Source organism: Astyanax mexicanus, chromosome 1, assembly GCF_023375975.1.
Source record: "Astyanax mexicanus isolate ESR-SI-001 chromosome 1, AstMex3_surface, whole genome shotgun sequence".
Taxonomy (NCBI): domain Eukaryota; kingdom Metazoa; phylum Chordata; class Actinopteri; order Characiformes; family Acestrorhamphidae; genus Astyanax; species Astyanax mexicanus.
In genome coordinates, this window is record NC_064408.1 from 64,388,422 (window position 1) to 64,412,941 (window position 24,520).

Genomic DNA, 24,520 nt, shown 5'->3' on the forward strand with positions numbered 1-24,520 from the left:
AAATTATTTTCTGAACAAAACATGTTAAACAAACCAGAACATGTTTTATAGTTTAGATTCTTCTAAGTACCACATTTATCTTTGAGGACAGATCTGCAGTTTTCTCAGAGTCTTAAAGGAGTTCCTGGAGGTGCTGAGCTGAACAACAGTTGCTGCTTTTATCCACACTGTGAAGCTCCAGCTTTTTTGTTTACTATCTAATTTCATATCTGTCCCTTGATTGTTTTTATGTCTTTAATATTAATTTACAAAGTCGAAAATAAATATAATAAAGGCATTAAAAAATGAATGATAAGGTGTGTCCACACTATTGACTGTTACTGTATGTTTTGGAACAGTGACCAACACACACACCTTTTTCATAAAAAATGTATAACGTTGCTGTCCAGTGAAAAACAAGTATCTCAATTTTTGGCAATTTTTAGTTTTTTATACATAATTTGAAAACACAAATGGTCCATAACACTGTGTCAAAATGAATGGACCAATAGAAGTTCTCCAAAGTGACACGAAATGAACTCTTAATACACTTATAATACACTGGTTTTATGTCTCTCCTGTAAAATTGCTGTTTTGGAGATTGGACATCGATAAGTAGTCTGACCCGAATAGGATAAGTCCCTCTTGTGAGTCTTAGCTCCTCCCAAAGTCTCTTTCTCCAGCTTTTACATTTGAGGAAGTTATCTTTGACTTGCTTATAAACGATTTTATTAGTTTGTCTTTTACTATGTTTTGTGTTTTGTTGATGTCTTCTCTTATTATCAGATTATCTTTTTTCTGGTAAAGCTTTGTGACAATATTAGCTGAGGGAATTGCTTTAAAATAGATTTGATTTATTTTAAGTTTATGAACCATCTAGTGGGACCTTATGGTTTTAAAATATCTTGTAAGATTTTCATTTCTAGGTCTGAGCACTTTAACACAATATATACGTAAACCTATATGTGAGCCTTAACAGTGTTAGCTGTGTATGGCATTAGCAGGAGAAGAAGGATTATTAAAGGAATATAAGGAATGTATGCAGTATAATTGGTCATTACCTACATAAAGTTCAGACAGTAAAGAAAGCATTTTTTTATAACTGAGTTTCTAAACCTTTATATCCAGTCAATGGGCAAATCTATAGGAACAAGGCAGAGATAGAGAAATAGAGATGGGATTGGGGTGCTGGGCGGGTGCGGGTGATTGGCTGGTGTATGGCGCCCTCTTGTGGTGGAAGGTTTTTATTACAATATCATCAGATAGTCCGAAGTGTATTTGCTTTCTGTGGAATGCACTGTAATAGAATAGCCATTCTAATTGTAATGGGCTTGTAAACATTTACAGCTAATTTGGCTACACAGTTTTAATCAATTTAATTTACATATTGCAATTTTTATTAATTATTGTCTGTCCACGCCATCTACTGCACTTTATATATTTATTATATACTTAGAAACGTTTTTTATACTCTTTGTATATGTATCTATTCTTCTGTGTTTTACATAAGTGTATTTTTGTATTGTGCTGTTGTTGCTGGATGCCTACATTTTCTTCAGCATCAATAAAGTTTCTGTCTGTCTGTCTGTCTATCTAAACTTTCTAATTCTGACTGCATCATAATTTAATAAAGATAAAATTAAATGAATATAAAATTGCTTTTAATTAGTCTATCATTTAGTCTATCCATCCTTAATTTGTCTTTAAAATTTAAATACACTCTAACATATTCTTTTTATCATCTCTGCTATTTTAATTATATTTTTTGCAATTCCATTTTATCCGTTTTTTCAGTCACATCCCTATGTATATGTATACAATAACAATAACAAAAACAACAAACAATAATAATAATTGTTGTTATTCAAATTGAACACGTGCTGAAAAAAAGACAAAAAAAAATCACATTATTAAATCTCATTTATTGAAATATAAATCATCTGAATGTACATAATGCATAATAAAACAGGAGAATAACATCTGGTAATGGGAGTAACTACCTATTATTACACATACTTATTGTACCATGGAGTATAATTCAGTCCTGTTTTCACTCTCCTTCGCTTCCTATAAAACATTTAATCTGCTGTCTTCAGAAACCGGACACATTTTAAAGCCAAATATAAAACTCTTAAATCAGCTCCTCTCATGGCAGACAGCCTCCAAACACACACACATAACGACAGAGATAAAAGCAACGAAAGAAAAGATGTAAAAAAAAGTGCAATAGTTTTTTTTTTTTTTTTTTTTTCCATCGTGCCCATAGAGTAGATCACAGTGGAGGATACAGACTCAGAGGGAGGCAGTGAGATCGCTGGAAGATAAGCTATACAATGATAACCCATTTACTATGCACAGTGATGTATAACATCAAACTAGCTACATAGAGTCTCTCTACGACGCATCAAGACTACTGTACAGGACTTTAGGTTTAGAATGGGTGTACCTGTTACTTTTAATAAGGTTTGTATGATGTTTGCACATAAATCTAGGCTGGAATGCATGTTAATTCATATCAAAAGAAAAAAAAATAACACTCAGAGTTAAACACGAGTGATGCGAAATTCTCAAGTCAGATTTGTTCACAGCATCAAGATTAGGAATGTCTGAAGTCTTTAGATCATGCAAAATTTTTATGAATATGCTGCTGAAATAATTTTGGAAAAAAACATAATGCTGAAAAGCTTATATTCTGGATTCATCACTGTTATACCATTATCAGCATTAATGATGCCAGCCAATTGCCATAAATGTAAATGTAAACCAATGGAGTGTATGAAAGCATTTTAACAGATATTAAATCTGCCCAAAGTAAAAATTCTGGCCTTATGTTACATCAAGTAAAACTCAACAATGAAGGCCATCAGATAAATGCGACACAGACACACAGATGTGCAGACATGCAGATAAAGATAAAGACATTAAAAAACATGAAATAGCAGGAATGTCTCAAATCAAATCTGCTACAAAATGGCTGCCTTTCTTAGTACCCATGGCAAAAGTAAATAAACAAGGGTCTTTGTTTGGTCCACAAGTAATCTACAGCAAATTCCCATCATACAGCTCAAAGAACCACAGCCAGTCCAAGAGAGAGATGCACAGGAACTGAAACAGAGCTAAACATGGTGTAGGTGTTGTTGAGTGTTGTATTTTCTCTTAGGTGCCTTCATTAGGCTGATCTAAGACAGCATTTAGAAGATCAGGCTGAGTAAGCAAGTAGTTCTTTGTAGTATGAAAATTATGTAGTATGATTTTTTTAAACATCTGCTGGTCATGAAATGTTCACACAATGTGAAGAGCAGCTAGCATGTTAGTGTAAAGAACCAGACAAAACAGGTTTGAGAAGAACCTAAAAAAAAAAGAGTTACAAGGTTTTCTACAGGCAGTGACGAAAGAATAACGATCATTGCAGGCTCTGTGAAAGGTTGATGAATATCAACTAAACCCCAGCTGATGTTTTGCATACTGGTAAAGAATACCACAAAACCACTGGGCTTCTAGTAGCAACAGTATCTCTACTGTTACCTGTGGTTAAAGTTCAGAGCTTCAGGAGACATCCAAAAAAAAAAAAAAAAAAAATCTTTGCATACAGCATATCTTTCTACAACAGCCAATACACAATATTTCATTTGGTTCAAATTATAAAAAAAAAAACATGAATTGATGCTTAGGCCTATAGTACATTATGTTACATACAGCATCAAAACATTCCAGCTTATTGTCAACATATGTTCGGTAAAGGTAACGTGCATGCTCTGTAACAGTAAGTTACAGCAAGATTGTCCTCTCGCTAAAGCACCACAGGGTAAAATATGAAATGTTCCTGTGGAAGACTTGGTTTCTTCTGAAACACTGGCAAAAATGTTAGAATCTTGATATTACCTCTGACTGACATTTCTCTGGGTATAATAGAACATATTCACCTTTGTATCATTCTTCTAATTTCACTAAAGCATGGATTAATAAACCTAGTGATGTGTGAGAATTGGAGTTATAGTATTATGCTATTTGGCATCATGGCATTTTTTTTAAAGGATAAGTCACAAAGGTGCATGCAACCTACTAGTCAAAGCAAATTTTGCTCTTTCTTCATTTTGGACCATAAAAATTCTCCCTTCCCCCAATATTCACAAATAATACATATTTATACTCACTTATATGGTAAAAAAATAAAATTCCAATCGCTCCACTTATTGTATCATCTACAATATACGATCAGTACATATATCCAAGGATTGTGCTTTGAAATGGAAAAGCTGCTCTCTTGCAAAAGCAAATAAATTGAATCCTTTCAGGGAACTGAAGCAAACTATGGCACCACCCTAGTCCAGCTGCTTAGTCTTGCACAGTTGTGTTTAGTCCAAGTTGCTCAATCACACAGTTTTTGTTGGTTACAGATTTTGTTGTAGTGGTTCTTGAAAGCTCAAGTGGACTCGTTTGGAAGGTAGCCAGTTGTAGAATTGGAAGTGTCTTTGATATTCTCATATGTTTGGTATTTTCCTGCATGTTTTGCTATTCGGAACGCCCATCTTGGTCCTACACAATACAAAAATATTGATATACTTCGTATAGACACGTGGAAAATGAAACCTCCTCCAATGTCTTTTTTTCTTCCTTTGTCTCAGTGGCCAAAAGTAATAATGACACTGTTCAGCTCCACATAGACAACCTTAAGATTTTTGAGTCCACACTTTTAGCGTTTGCACACTAAACACTAAACTGTTACCAGCTCATCCTCCACCCCAGTAGAGGGCACTGTCTGTAATTAAGGCTGACACAAAAGAACCTCACAGGATGTCTGTCCAGGCAGTGAAGTGGTTTATCTTCTATGTTTTTTTCTCTAGGCAGGTAAAAGGGGCAAGGTGGGAAGAGTGAGTTCATGAAAGGTTCAGGATGAAGAGAGAGGTCATTTGGAGATGTTCTTGTGTAGATGGTTGGGTTCTTCTCCATGTTCCCTCACTCTTACTCCTTTAGCTGAACAAAATGTACTGTATGTCTCTCTCTCTTTATCCGTCCCTCTCTGTCTCTTTTTCCCACGTCCTCCCGCTCACAGGAAGCTGTCCTCCACCAGATCCCCCGAGTCCAGGCACATCTCATCCAGCAGCGTGATGTCCTCCAGAGTCTCACCCTCCCGCTTTGGTAGAGTGGAGCTGCTCGAGCCCGTCTCTATAGCGCTCTCCTCTGAGGTCTGGGAGCTGTAAACACATGCATACACAGAAATATTAATACATATTAGTTAAAGGAGCTGATCTCATTAATCAGGTATCAACAGGAAATCAATAAATTACATCCACTCTTCTTGTTTGAAGCAATGGAAAATGCAAATACATTTTAGCAGATGGAACCAAATTGGACAAAATTTTACTTATTGTCTGTTCACACCGCAAAAAAATAATTTCAACTCTACTTCGACTTCAGCTACAGTAACTATAACTATATATATATTTGTAGTTTAGTTGTGGTGGGCCCTAATTTTGGGATGGAGGGTGAAAAAGGGTCCCCATTTCAAATGCAGTTTGCTAAATGGTACTGTTGTATGGCTATGCAACTCCACCCCCAGTAACGCTACAATACCTTTTAGTTTATGATTACAAAATGGTATATACAATTATTCTTGTTTACCCTTATTTAAGATTATATACGACTATATAAGATAAATACTTTAACTAGGCTGCAGGCCCCTTAATTGTACTTAAAACATATTGAGAAATATCTAACTATAACAGATTCATGTACGTACTTAAAATATGTTAAAAGTACATTACTATTATGCTTTCATCAAATGTTAGAAAGTAAACTTTGATTATACTTAAAAAAAGTACAATATAGTATATTTAAAAATAAATAGACTACTATGAAGTAAACTTTTAGTTTAATGTAATTCAATATACTTCTAAAATACTTATTTCCAAATATACTTTTGTACATTTTTAGCAAAGTGAGTTCAGTGTTGCCAACTCCTCAGTAAGGAAAGTAGCTATTGGCTGTCCTAAAAGTCGCTAGAAGTCGCCAAATGACGTCATCGCGTAATTTGCATAATACATGTTTTTGAAGTTGTAAAGGATTAGGGTTGTGGGAAAGAAAAAAGTGTGTAAAAAACACCATAATGTGTTAGAAATGTTACAAATGAACAACTTCTGTTGTTTTTTAAATAGGAGGTCACTTTTTTTACAGTAACTTTATTTTTATGTGAATTACATAAATTAGTTTTTTGCCATGTTCTTAAATGTTATTATAAGAGCAGCAGTTAGCCGGAACTGTTGTTCTACGTTTTTTAGTTTGTTTGTTTTATTTTATTTTTATTTTTTTACGTTTTCTTAAGTTTTCTTTATTTTTAAACCTATCATAGACAAATTGTTCAATGGTTCAATAGATATTTCGCTTTTTTATAAAGAGGCAGACACTGTGGAGGAGGTGAGTGACAGGCTATGTGGTGAATGAGGTGAGTGAATGACTGTGACTGTGTGAGTTAAATTAAGGGATTTCTTTTCGTGTCACACTGAAGACACATTAATATTTATACTTCTGCTCTGTAAATACAGAGCGGGGTCAGTCAGCGGCGGCTGTGGGCACGCGCGATTCATTTGCATTGTGTTGGTGGAGCGGTGTGTGTTTGCTCTGACAGTCAGACTGCACTGTGAGTGGTGTGAGGCGGGGCTCACGGCAGTAACTAAAGAGCCCGTGTTCATCTCAGAGTCACCAAAAGTCTCCAATAACACGATAAAAAGTCGCTAGATTTGTCGCTAGTCGCTTTTTTACAAAAAAAGTCGCTGGAGGGTCTGAAAAGTCGCTAAATATAGCGACAAAGTTGCTAAGTTGGCAACACTGAGTGAGTTAAAAACAACTGTTACAGTAGTTGTACCATGTAACTTTTTAGATTAACTTTAAGTAAATTAAATTACTACATTTATAAAATTTAAAGTAAATTCGAAACGTTAAAAAAATGAGTACAGTATATTAAAATATATTTTTATACCCAACAAAGTATACTAGAAGTGTGCTTCTTACAAAATAGGAACAAGAAGCATATTTGTACTCTAATGTAAATAGATCACATATATGTAACATTAATTCTTAGTACATTTATATTATACCTGGTGTGTAATAGTAATACAGTTGATTGAGTTGATACCCATTAAAAGTAGTATAATTTTAGTGTAGCATATTTAAAATATAGGATTACATACATGGAGTAGTATGTTTAAATGTTACTTAAGTATATTTAAAATAGTTCAATTTTAGTACAGTTAAGTACACTTAGCACATTTTAAGTACGACTTTTGTACTATTTTTATACAATTAAAGTAGAATAAGTGCAAAAAAAAGTTCTCTTTAAATATACTGATTAATAATGTGGCTACAAGTACACTTTAGTGCATAATAATGCTTAGTAGTATACTTGAATCTAGTTTTTTTTCACTAGGGGCAGGATCAGTTTAATGAGATTGAAAAATAAATACATGAAGAGGCTCAACAATTTTTAGTGAACAAATTTAAAATCTTTAAAAAGGCACAGTTATCATTTAGATCATTTTGAATCACAAAGCCAGAATTGAGTTTGAGCTGATTTCTGGCTAAATTGGCTGCACAGACGTGACTGCCACAGTGAGAAGATCACAAACTGTTCTCAGCTTGTTCCAAAAACCAACAGTTGGCTCAAACATAAAGTGATACTGTTATGGGTAAGGTCATTCATATAGGCAGTGATACAGTTCATGAGTTGGCACTGATCCCAAATGTACCCCATGTTTGTTAGCACTTTGAGAGGATGCTACATTTTTTAAAGGCTCTTTAAGGCTCTTTAATGTACTTTATACTGTAGCTGAGTATGGAAGGTGTACCTGTGGCGATTCCTCTTTGTGTACTCCTCGTCGGACAGCGGGTCGAGGTCAGGCAGAGGGATGATGTATCCACTGTCTGAGCTCAGCCTCTGTTCGTCAAAGCCGCTCTCGCGCTCCCTCATCTTGCCCTGGTTTTTATAGGCCACACCCAAGTAGGAATCATCACTCTCCACACACTGCACGCGTGTCACCGCTGGGTGGTCACTCTTTAGGAAGTTACTGTTGACGCGCTCGTAGCTCTACAAACACACAGAAACACCAAACAGTTACTATTAGAAAAAATATGCAATTTTTCTGAACGCACAAATATTGAGGACTGATTCAAATTTAGGCCAATCCTGTACAACTGGACAACTGTATCCTAATAAAGTAAAAAGTAAAAGACTAATTATTTTTTGGTTTAAAGGCGTTTCTCAACATCTAGGCCACAGCTGCTGTTCTGAGGTTTAATGAAAGGCTCTCCTGTTCTTCTTAGGAGTAAAAAGGACATCTGTCATTATGACAGTGCAATATTAAAATGTACTCTATTCTTTTATTCTTTTAAATGCACACCAAAAAACAAGAAGGACATTTGATCATCTCCCGTGGTTTCAGAGAGCACTAATATTCTCTTTATATCGCCTTCAGCACGGCCATAAACACGGTTCAGTCTAACGTTCTGCTCCATTTCTGCAGCCGTCCTATGGGTCCACAAGCGCTTGGAAAACTCATAAAGAGCCACATTTCCCACCACACCCCTGCCCGAGGTGCTATTACACTCGCTATTACAGGAGCTAGTTAGCCCCAAGGCCTCGTGACTCTTTGGGAAACTTGAGTTTTGAAGTGCCATGTGTGGTGTCTGCCTAATAATGTCATTATGGCTAGCAGGCGGATGCTAACCGTTAGCTTTGGGTGATAAGTGTGGCTAGGTTGGGTCGGATCCAGCTGCAGTGCATTAGTGTACGTTAGTGGTCTGGTAGTGTTGGCATGGTAGACACACACGTAGCCTGCGTGCTCAGTGAGATTGATGCACTGCATTAAATCCACAGGAAGCTATAGAATTCTAGTGCTTAGAGATGAGGAAAAATACATTCTTTGGAATATAAAATTACTGGTAAAATCAACAATTCTTTATTAAATTAATTCCTTCTCTTCAGATTGCTCTATAAAAGCAGAAGATTTCCAGATAACAGATTCTACTGCTGTTGTGCTTATGCTTAAAGGACTAATTTTCACCAGTTGTTGTTGTGAATGAAACATAATTATATCCTAATATTTTTTTAAAAATACTGTTTGGCTATTGTGTTCTCTCGAATCTACACAGCACCTAGGGTTGAAAGCTCTAGTAATGGATTTCTTGCTTCCTGCACACTTTTGTCAATTTTTGTCCTGCTAAAACATACTTAATTCAGCTCACCAGGTTTAGCACCAGTTTTCCCTCTTTGGTTTGTTTTGTTTTCACACGAGAAAAACCCCAAGTGCAACAAAATGTGACAAAACTAACCATGACAATGTTTTCTTACTTATTGGGCAGACGTAGGAAAGTAAATACAGGAAGAAGGTCCTACGCTCTGGATTTCAGTGCAATTTAGCATGGAGCAATGGCAGAGATGGTGCTAAGATATTGCACTAATGGTGAAAACTGAAAGTCCAGTTTAACTGAATTAAAAAAGTGCAGGTGTGAAAATGCCCTTAGAAATCATTGTTTGACTCTCAGTTCTCCACACTGAAAAAATGATGAGTAAAATTAACTTTAGCAACTTTCTGCATTTGCTTTTTTAAGTATATTTAAACTCATATTTTTTTCAGTGCACCCTTACCTGATGTAAAGCCCTCATAGATGGGTAAAGGCTGCTACTTTGACAAAAGGGAACAAATCTCTATGCTTTAGATCTTAATAATGTGATGTGATGTGATGTGATATAACACAGCTGGAAATTTAGTTGTTGTTTCTTTTAACCCGCAGCTTCTTTTATACAACTCTAAAAAGCACAGTACCACACAGTCACTTTACATACTGACACATTTAACTATGACCAGTATGAATTTGCATGCCCTGTAACTACTCTGGGGCAGATTTTAATGAGTTAAAATAGACAAAGCCAAAAACCATGACTGTACTGCAGGAGACTTGCTAGTAAAGATAATTATAGGGGTTAATAATCATGCTAATTTTTTGAGACTAGATTATATGCTTAGTTAGCCAGTGTATTGTTACGTATCTAGACACTTACTAACATACTGTACACACAGACACTCACAAAAAAAAAGAAAAAGACTCAAACAAAGGGAACAAATCTCTATGTAATAACCTTGGTAAGCTGGTGTTTCTACTTGTTGGACATGCCGTATAGGAAAATAAAACAGTTTTAGAGATTATTTCATGACAGATGGCCTAAGATAGTGATGTGCATTTTCAGCAACTCTTACTCTCTTGTATCCAGAGGGCAGCAGGTTGGCCACACTCTCACTCAGGCTGTGGAAGGAGGGTCTCTTCTCAGGCTCATTGTTCCAGCACTTCCCCATCAGCTCATATCTACACAGAAAAACATGCTTTATCAGCCACTTATAAAAAGAGCAATGTAAAAGCAGGTTAATCCGAGGGCTGTTACTCTGGACATACATATTACTGGAGGCGTGTTCAGGCTTTGCCATCCTGTATCCACTCTTGATCTTGTTATAGAAGCTGGAGTCCACAACCATACCAGGATAAGGAGTTCCTCCTGCAAGAAGGTGAAGATCAATGTTTTACTTTATTTAACATTTCTCAGTTTTTTCAAACAAGATTTTTTTATTACAAAGTCAAAGAAGACTGGCGTACCCAGAGAGAAGATCTCCCATAGTAATATCCCGTAAGACCACACATCACTCAGGGTGGTGTACAGGTTATCGAAGATGCTCTCAGGGGCCATCCATTTCACTGGTAGAAAGGTCTGCACAGAAAAAAATGTCATTTTGGGGGAAATATGATAAAGGTCTAAATCCTCATAAATGTAGTCTCTAGCATTCTATTAAATAAGCTAATTATATTTGGACACTAACTATGTCTTATTGACAAGACTTTTTGACTATGGACACTATGGACATTCGTTTTGTCATATATTTTGGCTTTGTGTCTTTTAATTCATTGAAATATGCTGCCAGTAGTTCTTTGTGTTGTGTTTTAAATCGGTAAGTACATGCTTATCCTTTGCTTAAGTAGTGTCACAATAAAATATGACTGACATTACTGATATATACATGTTTTTGTTCTGCTGTCTTCAGGTTATTTTTAATGTTGGGAAAAGGGGAGTTTACAGAATGTTAAGTCTACACAAAGGTTAAACAAATCAATCAATCCACCTTTATTTTTACTAACATTGAGGGTGACCCTCTTCTACAATGTTGCCGAGCATTTACAGCATCAAAGGGGTTGAAAACATTTAATAAAAAAATAGTAATAATAGGAATTAAAATAATAAATAAATAAATAAATAATTTTAAATCAACATTTAATAATTAAGAATAAAAAAATATGTAAAAAAAAAAATCTAAAAGACCAATTTACACGTAAATGTAAAGAATTTATCAAATATATAAAAAATAGTATAAAAGGTAATAGTAAAGGTAAAGTAAAATAAAAAAGAATGATAAGAAATTATAAAATTAATAATAATGAACTATATCAAAATATAAAACATTAGAATAAAAATAAAAACTAATAATCTAAACTAAAATCACTGACCCATCCTCAACAAAAAAGAAAATTAAATGGAAGAGCAGAATGAGGCACTTTTTTCAAGCTTTAGATCTTAATAATGTGATGTGATGTGATGTGATATAACACAGCTGGAAATTTAGTTGTTGTTTCTTTTAACCCGCAGCTTCTTTTATACAACTCTAAAAAGCACAGTACCACACAGTCACTTTACATACTGACACATTTAACTATGACCAGTATGAATTTGCATGCCCTGTAACTACTCTGGGGCAGATTTTAATGAGTTAAAATAGACAGAGCCAAAAACCATGACTGTACTGCAGGAGACATGCTAGTAAAGATAATTATAGGGGTTAATAATCATGCTCATTTTTTGAGACTAGATTGTATGCTTAGTTAGCCAGTGTATTGTTACGTATCTAGACACTTACTAACATACTGTACACACAGACACTCACAAAAAAAAAGAAAAAGACTGGAGAATGGAGACACTCACGCTTCCTTTGGACACGTAGTTGTTATCGTGCATGATGTCTCTGGCCAGCCCAAAGTCGCAGATCTTCACAATCTTACCCTGAGACAGCAGGACATTCCGGGCTGCCAAATCTCTGTGCACACACTGCAGAGAGAGAGAGAGAAAGAGAAAGATGAGACCAGATGGAAAAACACCTCCCTTATCTTTAAATGCATCCCATATTGTTTAATTGACAGATTATAATCTGCAATAATCTTTAATGTCATCACTTCTTCAATCTCTCTTCTACTCTTTTGCTCTGCTACTAATCAAACACACCTGCTATTCTTATATCTGTTTTCTATCTCTCCTCATATATCCCCCTTCTACATCTCCTTCTCTCTCAGGGTGGTCTGAAAATGATCTTATACCCCATTCTCTGGAATCAGCATTTTAAAAAGATCCTAAATCATAATTAATACCTGCTCCATGCTCCTGTAACAGCATATTTTAATAACATGCAATAATAGGCAGTAACTGCCTCTCTGCAGCTCTATTATGAGCACTTGGGCTTTTCTTGGAGTGGTTTGGGCCTACGCAAACCAGGCCAGCGCTCAAGCCACTCAAACCCCTCAATTTAGACTGGCCAGCCAGGAGACCAGGCAACCGTGTTCTTAAATACAGATAAATCTGGAACACTGGAGCAATGCCCAATCTCCCAGAGAAGCATGCAATACATAGCACTTACACAAACTCATATTTTTCTTTCTTTGGTCTGAACTGAGGGTTGCTCACATTTACTGATAGAACTTTTTTTTATGTGTTTGTCCTGTATATTCGCAGTAGTAAAACCACAACTAATTTTGAATATATAAACACAACAAAGCAAGACACTTATTGGAATATCTGTCATTTGTAATATTCCTCTTTAAGTGAACATACTGTATGTGCATGTGAATGTTTCCTTTTGACTGTATAAATATATTTTAATTATTATAATTCATATTAAATTCGAGGATCCATGTAAAGCCATTTACCAGCATTTTTTCATAAGCTTTTTAAACTCCACAGAAAACACCCTAAGTAACTTTAATATTAATATATATATATATATATATTTTATAAAAGTCATTTGTGTCCAGTGAGGTCAGTAATGTGTTACTCTAAACTGACTATTTTTTTCAGTAACAATTAATGTATTTTCAATACAGTAAATCAGATTAAAATTACTTATCCAAGTCACTGTGTGTTACTTTTTTTTGTCATTTTCCTTAGTAAAAGATACATTTTTTGCTTTTGCTTTCTTCTTGCGTCTCGGGGAGTGACATACCACCTATGCGACAATTAAGTCACACTTTCAGCTTGAGGACAACTCATACTGGAGGGAGGATAGAGATTAGCGTCTTTTCTAGCTGGTAATTAAGGCACTATTCTGAGTCTGTATCAGCTAAAGATGACAATATCTAGGTTGGTTGTTCACTCTGTGCTGCATCAAAGTGCTACCTAGCTTTTGAAACTGAAGAAACACTTGGAGTCTCGGCGGCACAGTCAAACACCAGGTGGAGCGAAGCCTCCAATAAAGTGAGTTTTAGCAAAACTGTTATGTTTATGAAGCGGAAAGGGTGTGTGTGTGTGTATGTTTGGTGGGGTGTTTTTGGCAGTGAAAGTAACCAATAAAGTAACTTAAAAGTAACTTAGGTACATTTAAAATCAAGTAATCCATAAAAGAGTTACCATGTTATTACTTTTTAAAGGAGTAACCAGTAATAAGTTAATAGATTTCTTTTTAAAGTAACTATGCCATCACTGTTTGAGTCAATGTGCTTCAAACAAATGTATTAAAATGAATGTTCACATAATATGAGTATAAGCTGCACACTGAAAAAAAAAAAACACTGTTGTATCATTAATGTAATAATGCATTCATGTAAAAAATTGCTACTTAGGTCAGACTTACATTCTTGCAGGCCAGAAACTCCATTCCTCTGGCCACTTGAAAGGAGAAGCTGAGAAGATCCATGGTGGTCAGCCCCTCTGAGTCGTCAGACAGAAGCTTCTCCACCTCACTCTCTGTTGGTCAAACACACACACACAGAGGCAAATGCAGGCAAAATTAGCACAGCCAGCGTCCAAAATGCACATTTCAGTGTGTGTGTGTGTGAGTGTGTGTTCAACACGTGTTGCTCTGTTTATGTACAGAAGCCTTGAGTGTATTTTTAAAGGTCTGAGCTTACATCTCTCAGTGATGGCAGGGGGAAGCATGCATTAAGCCCCACGGGCTGCAATTACCTCCAGTAAGTGCAGGGTGCACAGAGTGCAATGCCCCACTTAACCAGAGACAAGGGTGGACCCTTCCACTATCACTGGCAAAAAATATCAGGGTGTGTGTGTATGTATGTGAGTGTGTGTGTATGTGTGTGTGTGTGTGTGTGTGTGTTTAAGAACTTCCTGCCCAGCCAAACCAGAGAGGAGCAAGCCAAATTGACCGAAGTGAGCACACAGAATGAAGCAGAGGAAAAACAGGGTGGAGAAAGAAATATTCCAAAACAACTAATTCTCAGAGGAAATAAAGAGAAAAATCATAGCATCACACATTTTTGTGACTGAGTGTGTTTCTCACCATTGGTGTGTGTGTGAGAGGGAGGGTGATCGTAGTCGTGTCTCTGAAGGCTTAAGTATTTGGAAGCTTCGTTCCTTTCCAGCATGGGAACATACTGCATGGTGTCTGCCTGCTTCATATCCATATAGTCTCCTTTCTCCTCAAAAGACAGGATCACGTAGCTGCACACAAACACACACACATACACACATTACTTTATTGTCCCAATCTATTGTTTATATGATTCCTAAATAAATATATAATCTAATTGCGTTAATATTGCCACAATTTCGGTAACACTTTATAATAACTTTCATTAATATACTTTAAAAAAATAATAAGTAGATGTTAACAAAGCATTAGTTCATCAGAATGTGAAAATCAACAAATGTTTACGCATGACAAATTAGTTATTTGCATTTTTATTAATATTTAAAAATGTTAAATCATTAGCTTATCAGATATTTAAAATGAATAAATCACTAGTTATAAAATATTTAAACCTGACAAATGGCAAAAAATGCATTTATTAGTATTTACAAATATGTTAGCAACTTTTTTGTTCCTTAAAATGTGAAAAATAATAGCTATTAATCATTAGTTAATGATATATTAATGAAAGTTATTATAAAGTGTTAACACAATTTCCTTATTTATATTCTATGTTGTTCAGATTGAAAAAAAAAAAAAAGTTGCAAAACTGTCCATTTGTAATTCATCACATACCACCCCAAAGGCCTATAGCAGTTTAGTTGATGCATTTATTAGGATGGTTGTGGGTGGTGTATATTTCAGTGCATGTGCTTGTTACCACACAGACCAGCTAATCATAACAGATAAACATTTGGGTGTAGTGGATAAACAGAAGCAGGAAATTGTTATCTAAAAATAATAACTCATGAGTGTGTTTGGTGTAGTGGACATCATGTAAGACGGACATCACTGTGAATGAGTAACTGGTGCGCTAAGTGTGAGTGAGGTCACTTTACTTAAAAATGATCACATTCATTTATAATTCACTCTTGCTTACAGCAGGGGGGTCTGATGTGCTGGAAATGACAAATGTAGGTTACATCAGTGTGATTTTACTGCAAAGTACTGCACAGATTACATTGTTTCTATATTCATTCTGTCCCTCTCTTTCATGTTCACCTTGTTCCTGCTGTATTGTTTTTTATTGCTATTTCATCTTACTTTAAAGGAAAAATCTGGTGTAAACAGGAGTATGAGTATGAACATTTGTCAAATAGGTCAACTCCTTTTGCCTCCAGCATTCCGAAATTCAGAGCTTTTAGCTGATGCTCCCAACAGGCTTACAATGCTAAAGATATAAGCTATCCTAACTATTCCTTCATACACATCACTTGACTTAAAGTAATTAATTTCAAGATGGCGGCGCCTAGAGAACTACCTTAAAGTACTGTGTGTATAAACAGTCTATTTTAATAAACTGCATGTGCACTTTTAAAGTTATCATTGCCTTATTTGAAATGTCAACAATGATGTATGGAGCTACTTTCAGCTTGTGAATGGAGTAAAAATAGTGATTTCTTTGCATGGGCAGCAGTATGTCCGTATCATTTGTTAGGAGCATCAGCTTAAAAGTTTCCAGGAAACCCAACACCCTCAAGCATCTCTCTCTCTCTCTTTCTATCTCCGAAAAGGAGGTAGGATTGGGTTGACAAAAGATATCAAGTCACAAAAAGCTATTTGACTTCTCACTGCATTAAACCCACTAAATGTAATCGTATTAGATAACCTTCCCTGGACAGCATGAACAGTTACTCCAACTAAAGCAGGATCAACTCTTTTTAATACCCTTGGTGTGTATGTGCATGTTTGTGTGTAAGTGTGTGTGCTGACCTCCGGCTGCTCTCATCAGCTGGGTTGATACCAAAGATGTCCAGATCCTTCTTGGCCTTTTCAGGGTGGCGGCTCAAGAAGTTATCCCTGTTTTTATGCAGATAGTTCACCAGGTCTCCATAGAAACAGTATTCCGTGATTATGTAGATGGGACCTGAAGTGAGAGAGAGATGGTGGTGAGTAGGGTGTTAAGCTACAGTCTAATCTTATCAGAAGCTTGTAAAGTGAGCAGAGACAGGAGAGCAATAAAGTCAGGCTGTTAAAATACCGCAGCCACAGCAGCCAAAGCAGACACCACCCTGCACACTCTACCAGCTCAGTTTCAACAGTTCAACAGGGGTACAACAGGAAAATAGACAAAATGCATCAGAATCAGTATCTGTATCATACTCACTTTAGTCTAGATGGAAAGAGGGGTCCACGAGCACATAGTGGATTTTTTTTCGCCACCTGTTTTTTCTTAATCTTTAAAGTGTCTATTTTAAGGTTCTGACAGGTAACAGGATGAAATAATGTCCCATGACATTTATTTTTAACCCTTTAATGCATCTATGCTAATTCCGAACCTGAAAAAAATTATGAAGAAATTGGCATAGCTCCTTGAGTTTACAACCTATACAGACAAATGAGCACACTTTTCCATACAATTCTGGGCCAAGGAATTCAACAAAATGGTTATTTTTACGTTTTTTACACATTTTGACATAATTTTGGGACAAAAATGTCAAAAATTTGCAAAAAATGTTAATTTCACATGTATGTTTTCACATTACACTAAAATCCTGTGCACTAAATAAACACATCTTGAGATTTTTCTTAATCCTTAAAGTGTCTACTTTAAGATTCTGACAGGTACCAGGGCAAAAAATGTCCCGTGAGGCATTTTATTAACCCTTTCCTACACCTACCCAAAATCCGAGCCTGCCAAAAATGATGAAGAAATTGGCATAGTTCCTGAAGTTAACAACCTATACAGACAAATGAGCACACTTTTCCATACAATTCTGGGCCAAGGAATTCAACAGAATGTTTATTTTTAGTTTTTTACACATTTGGCCAAAAATACAAAAAAAGGCAGAAATATTTTATATGTATAAATATATGTATATTTTCACATTATATAAATGCTTATTTTGTCTTGTTTTAGCGCAAAAATATTTAAAAGGAAAAGAAATGAAAATGTCTGATTACCTAATTTAATTTTGTTTTAATTAACAAAAAGACACACTGTATTAAAAAAATACAGTAAATCCCTGTGTAGTATGTTTTTCTGACTAAAATTTTAAAAGAAGAAGAAGGATAGTAGCATTGAAAGCCAGCAAAAGGCTACAATGCCCACTGACCCACCACCTCTATCTTTTAAAGAAATAACACATTTCCAAGTAAGTATTTGATCTGTATTTTTTGTTTGAATTTAATAAACTAGAATATTTTAGACAACTTTAGCCATCATACTAGCTAACTACATATTCAGCTAGCAGTATGCCACAGAAACAGTTAGCTATCTAACTTCAAAATAAGCTAGCTGTAGCTAGCTATTTATTTAGCTACGCTATTAAGACCAGATTAGCCATCATACTAGCTAACTAAATATACATATTACATAAGCTACCTAACTTCAGAATAAGCTAGCTGTAGCTAGCTATTTATTTAGCTAGGCAATTTAAACAAGATTAGCCATCATACTAGCTAACTAAATATAAATATTACATTAGATATCTTACTTAAGAATAAGCTAGCTGTAGCTAGCTATTTATTTAGCTAGGCTATTTAAACAAGATTAGCCATCATACTAGCTAACTAAATACACATATTACATTAGATATCTAACTTCAGAATATGCTAGCTGTAGCTAGCTATTTATTCAGCTAGGCTTTTAAGACAAGATTTGTCATCATATAGCTAATTAAATATTAAGTTACCAAACTGTATGCCAGATCAGTTGTATAACATCTATACTAAAGTATAAGCTAGAAGTAGCTAGCTGTTTAGTATTGAATGATATTAGCTAGCTAAAAATAAGCTAGCAAATTTATGAAGACTGCTTCAATAAAATCCTAATCAAACACATTTTACTATTATAAATGTTTTATGTTTTTCAATGTGCAGTAATTCGTTGTTTTTTTTTTCCCAACAGTTTCATAACATTGCAATTTATATTCACTAGCCATGGGAAAAAGAAAAAGTTGTGATCATCCTGAAATTCCTAAAAAAAAACTTTCACTACAATTGTGTATTGTGCATGCCCCGAGTCTCACAGAGCATGGCAATTTTACCAGCTTCAGCGCTTGCAAGGGGGAGCATAACGAGAGGCTATCATGTTTACACAGTATTCGTGATATGAGACTCTGTGAAGCAGCCACTTCACCCTACCGTATGAAGGAGGTCTGTGACCAGATACCATTGACATTGCAAGGATTGCATTTAGATACAACTGGCTATCATCAAAATTGCTATAAAAGATTCACACAAAACCTGAATCGTTTACAAGCTGCTTCAAAAGCATCTACATCTGGTGCATCATCATCTGCATCATTGATGAAGGACTCCTTACGCAAGCACAAATCTCAAACAGATCTGGTCCTTTCTGAAGGTACTCGATGTTCCTTCTTGTTTCCTGATCTGTGTATTTTTTGTGAAAAGGGAGAAATTAAAAGTAAGGGAAAAACTGAACGCCTTACAATGTTTCAGAGTTGGAAACACAAGGAACCAGCCTGGAAGGTCATTGAACCAAGAGCATTGGAATTAAAGAAAGAGGCTCTTTACCGTAAGGTGCAAGGCAGTGACCTCTTTGCGATGGAAGCCAAGTACCATCCATCATGCAGAAACACCTTTAACACAGAGTACCAAAACCACATGCGTATCAGGAAGATTAGAAACCCTTTGCTGGCTCAGAAAAAAGAAGCATATCAGAAATCTTATCTGGTGGTAAAGGATTACATTCTAAGTAATGTCATAGATGGCAAAGAGGTGGTCCAGCTTAGTTTCTTATGCAGCCTCTTCAACAAACACATGGTGAGTCAAAGTTTTCCTAATCCAGACTACCGCAATGCAAGATTGATGAGACGTTTACAAGTAGATGATGACATCTCTCATTCACTTGCCTTTTGTAAGGTACCACTCCGCGGTTGTGCTGAACTATACCTTGTCTACAGCTCAAGCATTAGTGTTGCTGAAGCAGTGTCATGTGCTTACAAGCTTGGAACTGTAGACCAGCATCACAATGTAGCCCTCAATCTCCATGCTCTCATTCTAAAGGCATTCAAAGAGTCAAAGGAGCTGACATGGCCCCCCACTGCACAGGAGCTGAACTCTGTGAAGATGGAAGAGCTACTACCAGCTGATCTTGTAAAATTTCTAAACTTGGTGCTAACAGGGAGAGCTGACATTGATGGAGAAAAGTGTGAGAAGACCCAGAGGCTGGTCTACTCGATCACACAAGATGTGTGTCGTGCCGCAACTAACAGCACGTGGAAACTGCCAAAGCACATACTTCTCTGTGCCACAGTTCGCCACCTCTATCGAAGCAAACAGGTAACAGTACTCAGGTAACCTGCCACTTGCCAGGTCCTGTTTATTGCTTTGTTTTGGTAATTGGTGTTTATATATTTAATAATGCAGATCACTTTTTATCTTTGCAGCTCACTACTATTCTTGCACGACTAGGACACTCTGAGACATACGACTTTGGTATGGAGCTTGAGACAGCAATGGCCAAAGCATTTGATGAGATGTCCACCTACCTGACCCCTCAAATCATCTCTGGCAAGGGAAACTGTGTTTTTCACAGTGAGTGGGACAACCTGAACAGAATTACAACCAATGTGCTTGGATCAAATGTTGTAAACAGTGCTGGGGGGATCATGATTCAAGAGGTAAAGGAGGGCCATCAGAGCACCAATGAAAGGATCCTTCCTCTCTATGAGAGATCATCAAAAATGAGAAGCCTTAAGATCACACCTCCAGAGACCCTGCCAGAGTTGGTATTTAAGAGGGATGGTCCCAAATTCCCTAAAGATGCCAGTTTTACCCACCCTGTTGAAAACCAGCAGTCATACGATGCATCAATGTTGGAGTACTACATCTATCTGCTCTGCAGACGTCTAAGCAGTGAGGGAAAGCAGCAGGTGCCTGGATTTGGTGGCTTTATTTCAAGCACTGGAAAGGTCCCTCCTAGAAAATCTACTATTGACTTCTACACCCCCATCAATCAGCCTATAACAGACAATGCAGTGGTGTATGAACTGCTAAAGAGGTCTGAGGCAGCAACAGAGGAGGTTGGCCAACCATACACCATCAACACGTTTGACCTTGGCGTGGTCATGAAGGCCTGCCCTATAGTCTGGAAGTATGAAGAGGAATTCAAAAAGCATATCATAATCCTTGGCAAGTTCCACACAGCCATGAATTACATAGGCAAACTAACTGGGTACAAGTGTCAAGGTTCAGGCTATGCAGAAATCCTCATTGAGGCAAACCTTGCAACCAGTGGCTGCCTGAAAAATATTCTCAGTGGGAAAGCATATGCCAAGGCCCTCTTTGGCCTTAAAGTGGTCACAGAGGCTCTTGAACGGCTGCTGATCAATGTTTTCCTAGAAGAGGAGAATCTGGCAATACCTCAGGAGACCCTCACCAATCTAGTCCACTGCTGCAGTCGTGAGAATCTTGATGCTGCTCTAAAAGACCACTCATTGCTTAAAATGATTCATCAGTACATAGGATACCAACAGAAGGTCCGTGAAGGCCACTTGGGAAAGACAAGCATGTTCTGGCTCTCTGTGATGGATCACGCTAGGCTAGTTTTCATGTTGGATTTTGCTGTTAAAACAAACAACTTTGAGCTGTTTCATTACTGCAATGGTGCCATGGCAGAATTGATCTTTGCATATGATGGCCACAACTATGCCAGGTATTTATGCATTGATTCTCCTAATACCCAATTACAAATTAAACAGAACTTCCTTGTGGTATGAATTTTAATTAGCATTTTTTCTCCGTACAGGTACCTAACTTGGTTCGAGGCATTTCTCATCAACATTGACATCTCCCACCCTGGTGCTCTTGACATCATCAAGCTAGGAGCCATTGCTGTTGCACGATCTCTAATTCCAGGGGCTCTCTCAGCAGTGGACAAGACCATGGAGGAAACTTTTATGAAGTTTGCCAAGTCTTCAGGTATTAATGTGGGCACACAGAGCATAATTATCTGTATACAAAATGTTCATATTTAATTATTCCTATTTAAACTGACCAAAATGTAAAATGTGAATTGCAGGTGGTCTGCTTGGTCTTTTTAACATGTTTGGAGCATACCAGAAGTGGTGCCGTACAACCTCTGCACGTGCTCAGCTCCATGAGCTGACTCTGGAAATGTGTGGCATGATTGATGATCCAGACTGCCCAAAGAGAGGGAAGCACCGTGAACTGGAACCTGCCCAGATCAGAAAGCAAGAAGAGGCAGTACAGAGAGTCATCTTGGCCATTAGTGGCTTCACCAACCCCTGGAAGATCCCAGACAAAAAACATCTCTACTCACTGGCATCTGGTGCACCCGTAGACCCAGAAGTTGAGGTGGATGTACTGCAGGCCGAGGCTGCAGGCAGGGCTGCTAAGGAGAAGTTTATTGATGAACGCTTTGTTTCCAAGAAGAAGGGATTCTTTGAGCCCCTCAATAAGCTTAAACTGAAGACTATGTATCACTCAAGCAAGAAGATCAAGCTCACATCTGCACAGGGAAAGGTAGATATAAAGTCAGCTTGATTTAGTAATGACTACATAATAAAAATAATAATAATAATAATAATAATAATCATATCTACATTTAATTACAGGTCTTTATGTACCAAGAGCAAAGCAACCTTGCTTTCCAGCTACTTGTTAAGTCCCAAATGCTGGATATGCCTTTTGACCTTGAGGAACTCATGCATTACCCCCTCTCACCTGTTCCTCATGCACTTGGCACTCCTGATGGATTTTTTGCGAAGACAAACAAGGCCACCATTCTTCACTATCTCCTCCAGGATAGAGATGAAGAGGTCATCTACCCTAAGGATGCACTCTTTATACAGGATGGCAATGCTCTTTTTCATATGATGACCAACCTTCAACCAACCTGTGGAGAGATCTGTATGCAGCTCTTGGATCATATGATTCCCAAGCAGCACTTTGTCTTCTCCACAGATTGCTACCAGACAGACTCTATTAAAGCCCAGGAGAGGGTCAGACGAGGCTCCACTGAGAATTTCATAATTGGTGGCCCACACACCCACAAACCTTGTGACTTTAAATGCTTTCTTAGCAATGAGGTAAACAAGAAGCAGCTATGTGATCTGCTTCTCAAGGTCTGGGGGAGCAATGAGGCAGCATCTCGGCTGGAGAAGTGCAAGAGGGCCGTGGTATGTGTTGATGGGAGATCCTATGACCTAACTTCAACAAATGGCCAAGTAAGTTGAAAAAACATGAGGCCCAGACCATCATTATCAATGCTTAAATGTAGTTGTCATCACATATACAATGCTATATAAACATTTGAATGGAACTCTAGAATTGCTGAAGTCATTAACTGAGTAGTGTGTTCAATATACAGGTTTGTGTTAAAAATGTAACATTTTGCTACAGGTTCAGGCTTCAGAGATCCACGCCCTGCGGTCAAACCAGGAGGAGACAGACACCCGTGTTGTCCTCTACCTCCACCAAGCTGTAAAGTGGGGGTACAAGTCCAGTGTGGTGCGGACCCCGGACACCGACATTTTACTGATCCTCCTTTACCATGCCAGCAGGATCAACCTCACCATATTGCTTGACCACGGAACTGGCTTGCATCGTAAGCTTGTGAATGTCTCTGAGTTGGCTGAATCTCTGGGATCTGAGTACTGCAGCACTCTTCTGGGATACTATGTCTTTTCTGGGGAAGACTGCACCAGTGCTTTCAAGGGCAAAGGCAAAGTAGCTCCCTTAAAGAAGCTGCAGCAAAACCCGCGATTCCAGAAGGCTTTCAGCCAGCTTGGCACATTGTGGCAGGTCAGCAATGAGCTCCAACAGGAGATGGAATCCTTCACATGTGTTATGTATGGCCATGGTCGTCTGACCTCAATTGATGCTGTGAGAGTCAAGATGCTGCAAAAGATGGTGGGTGTTGACAGAGCCCTGGATGCAAGTTCCAAAGTAGACCTGGAACGCTTGCCTCCCCCCAAGGTCTGTCTCATCCCACACACACAGAGAGTAAACTACAGAGTTGCCTGCTACAAAAGGGCAGAGCAGCCCATATTTGAAAGGCCAAACCCTTACGATCAGGGTATGGGTTGGGAGAAAACAATGGAAGAGGGGGTGTTGGAGCCGGTGTGGTCAGTTGGCCCCATCTTCCCTCCTTCTCTTGTTGACATTCTTGCTGGAGTAGAAGAGAGAGAATCCATTGGAGAGGGGACAGATGATGTGGAGGAAGGGACAGAGATTGAAGAGATAGACTTTGATGATCTTTTCAATGATGATGACGAGGATGAAAATTATTAGTACCACACTATACAAGTACTTTTTATTATATTCTTAGATTTTATCAACAATTAGTTCTGCACTTAATTAATACAAAATAAAAATGCAATTTAATTCATTTAATTCATTGGCCCAGAGTTGTGTAGAAAAGTGTGCTCAATTGTCTCTGTAGATTGTTAAATTAAAAGGCTATTGCAATCCTTTTTTTTCATTTTTTTAGGTGTAGTAAAGGGTTAAAAAATTGATACATTTTGAGTAAAAATGTGTAAAAAACTAAAAATAAACATTCTGTTGAATTCCTTGGCCCAGAATTGTATGGAAAAGTGTGCTCATTTGTCTGTATAGGTTGTTAACTTCAGGAACTATGCCAATTTCTTCATCATTTTTGGCAGGCTCGGATTTTGGGTAGGTGTAGGAAAGGGTTAATAAAATGCCTCACGGGACATTTTTTGCCCTGGTACCTGTCAGAATCTTAAAGTAGACACTTTAAGGATTAAGAAAAATCTCAAGATGTGTTTATTTAGTGCACAGGATTTTAGTGTAATGTGAAAACATACATGTGAAATTAACATTTTTTGCAAATTTTTGACATTTTTGTCCCAAAATTATGTCAAAAT

At 37.1% G+C, this 24,520-nt stretch overlaps 2 protein-coding genes across 2 annotated transcripts in view; one reads left to right on the forward strand and one right to left on the reverse strand.

Moving 5' to 3' along the window:
* Positions 1 to 1,881: 1,881 nt before the first annotated feature.
* The window catches only part of pdgfra (platelet-derived growth factor receptor, alpha polypeptide), a 40,786-nt gene continuing 18,147 nt past the window's right edge, over positions 1,882 to 24,520 (reverse strand). Inside the window, exons 21-29 of the mRNA XM_022664435.2 lie at positions 16,416 to 16,569; positions 14,574 to 14,734; positions 13,911 to 14,023; positions 11,996 to 12,118; positions 10,621 to 10,732; positions 10,423 to 10,522; positions 10,230 to 10,335; positions 7,821 to 8,059; positions 1,882 to 5,174 (exon numbers count right to left, since the gene is read on the reverse strand). Coding sequence (XP_022520156.2) covers positions 5,027 to 5,174; positions 7,821 to 8,059; positions 10,230 to 10,335; positions 10,423 to 10,522; positions 10,621 to 10,732; positions 11,996 to 12,118; positions 13,911 to 14,023; positions 14,574 to 14,734; positions 16,416 to 16,569 — 1,256 coding nt within the window. The 3' untranslated portion in view covers positions 1,882 to 5,026. The remainder of the gene's footprint in view (positions 5,175 to 7,820; positions 8,060 to 10,229; positions 10,336 to 10,422; positions 10,523 to 10,620; positions 10,733 to 11,995; positions 12,119 to 13,910; positions 14,024 to 14,573; positions 14,735 to 16,415; positions 16,570 to 24,520) is intronic.
* On the forward strand, positions 18,593 to 24,300 carry LOC125803219 (uncharacterized). Its single transcript, XM_049481833.1, has 6 exons — positions 18,593 to 19,949; positions 20,057 to 21,324; positions 21,418 to 21,590; positions 21,691 to 22,154; positions 22,247 to 22,858; positions 23,034 to 24,300. The coding sequence occupies exons 1-6, from the start codon at positions 18,756 to 18,758 to the stop codon at positions 23,922 to 23,924; spliced, it is 4,602 nt and encodes a 1,533-aa protein (XP_049337790.1). The 5' UTR covers positions 18,593 to 18,755; the 3' UTR covers positions 23,925 to 24,300.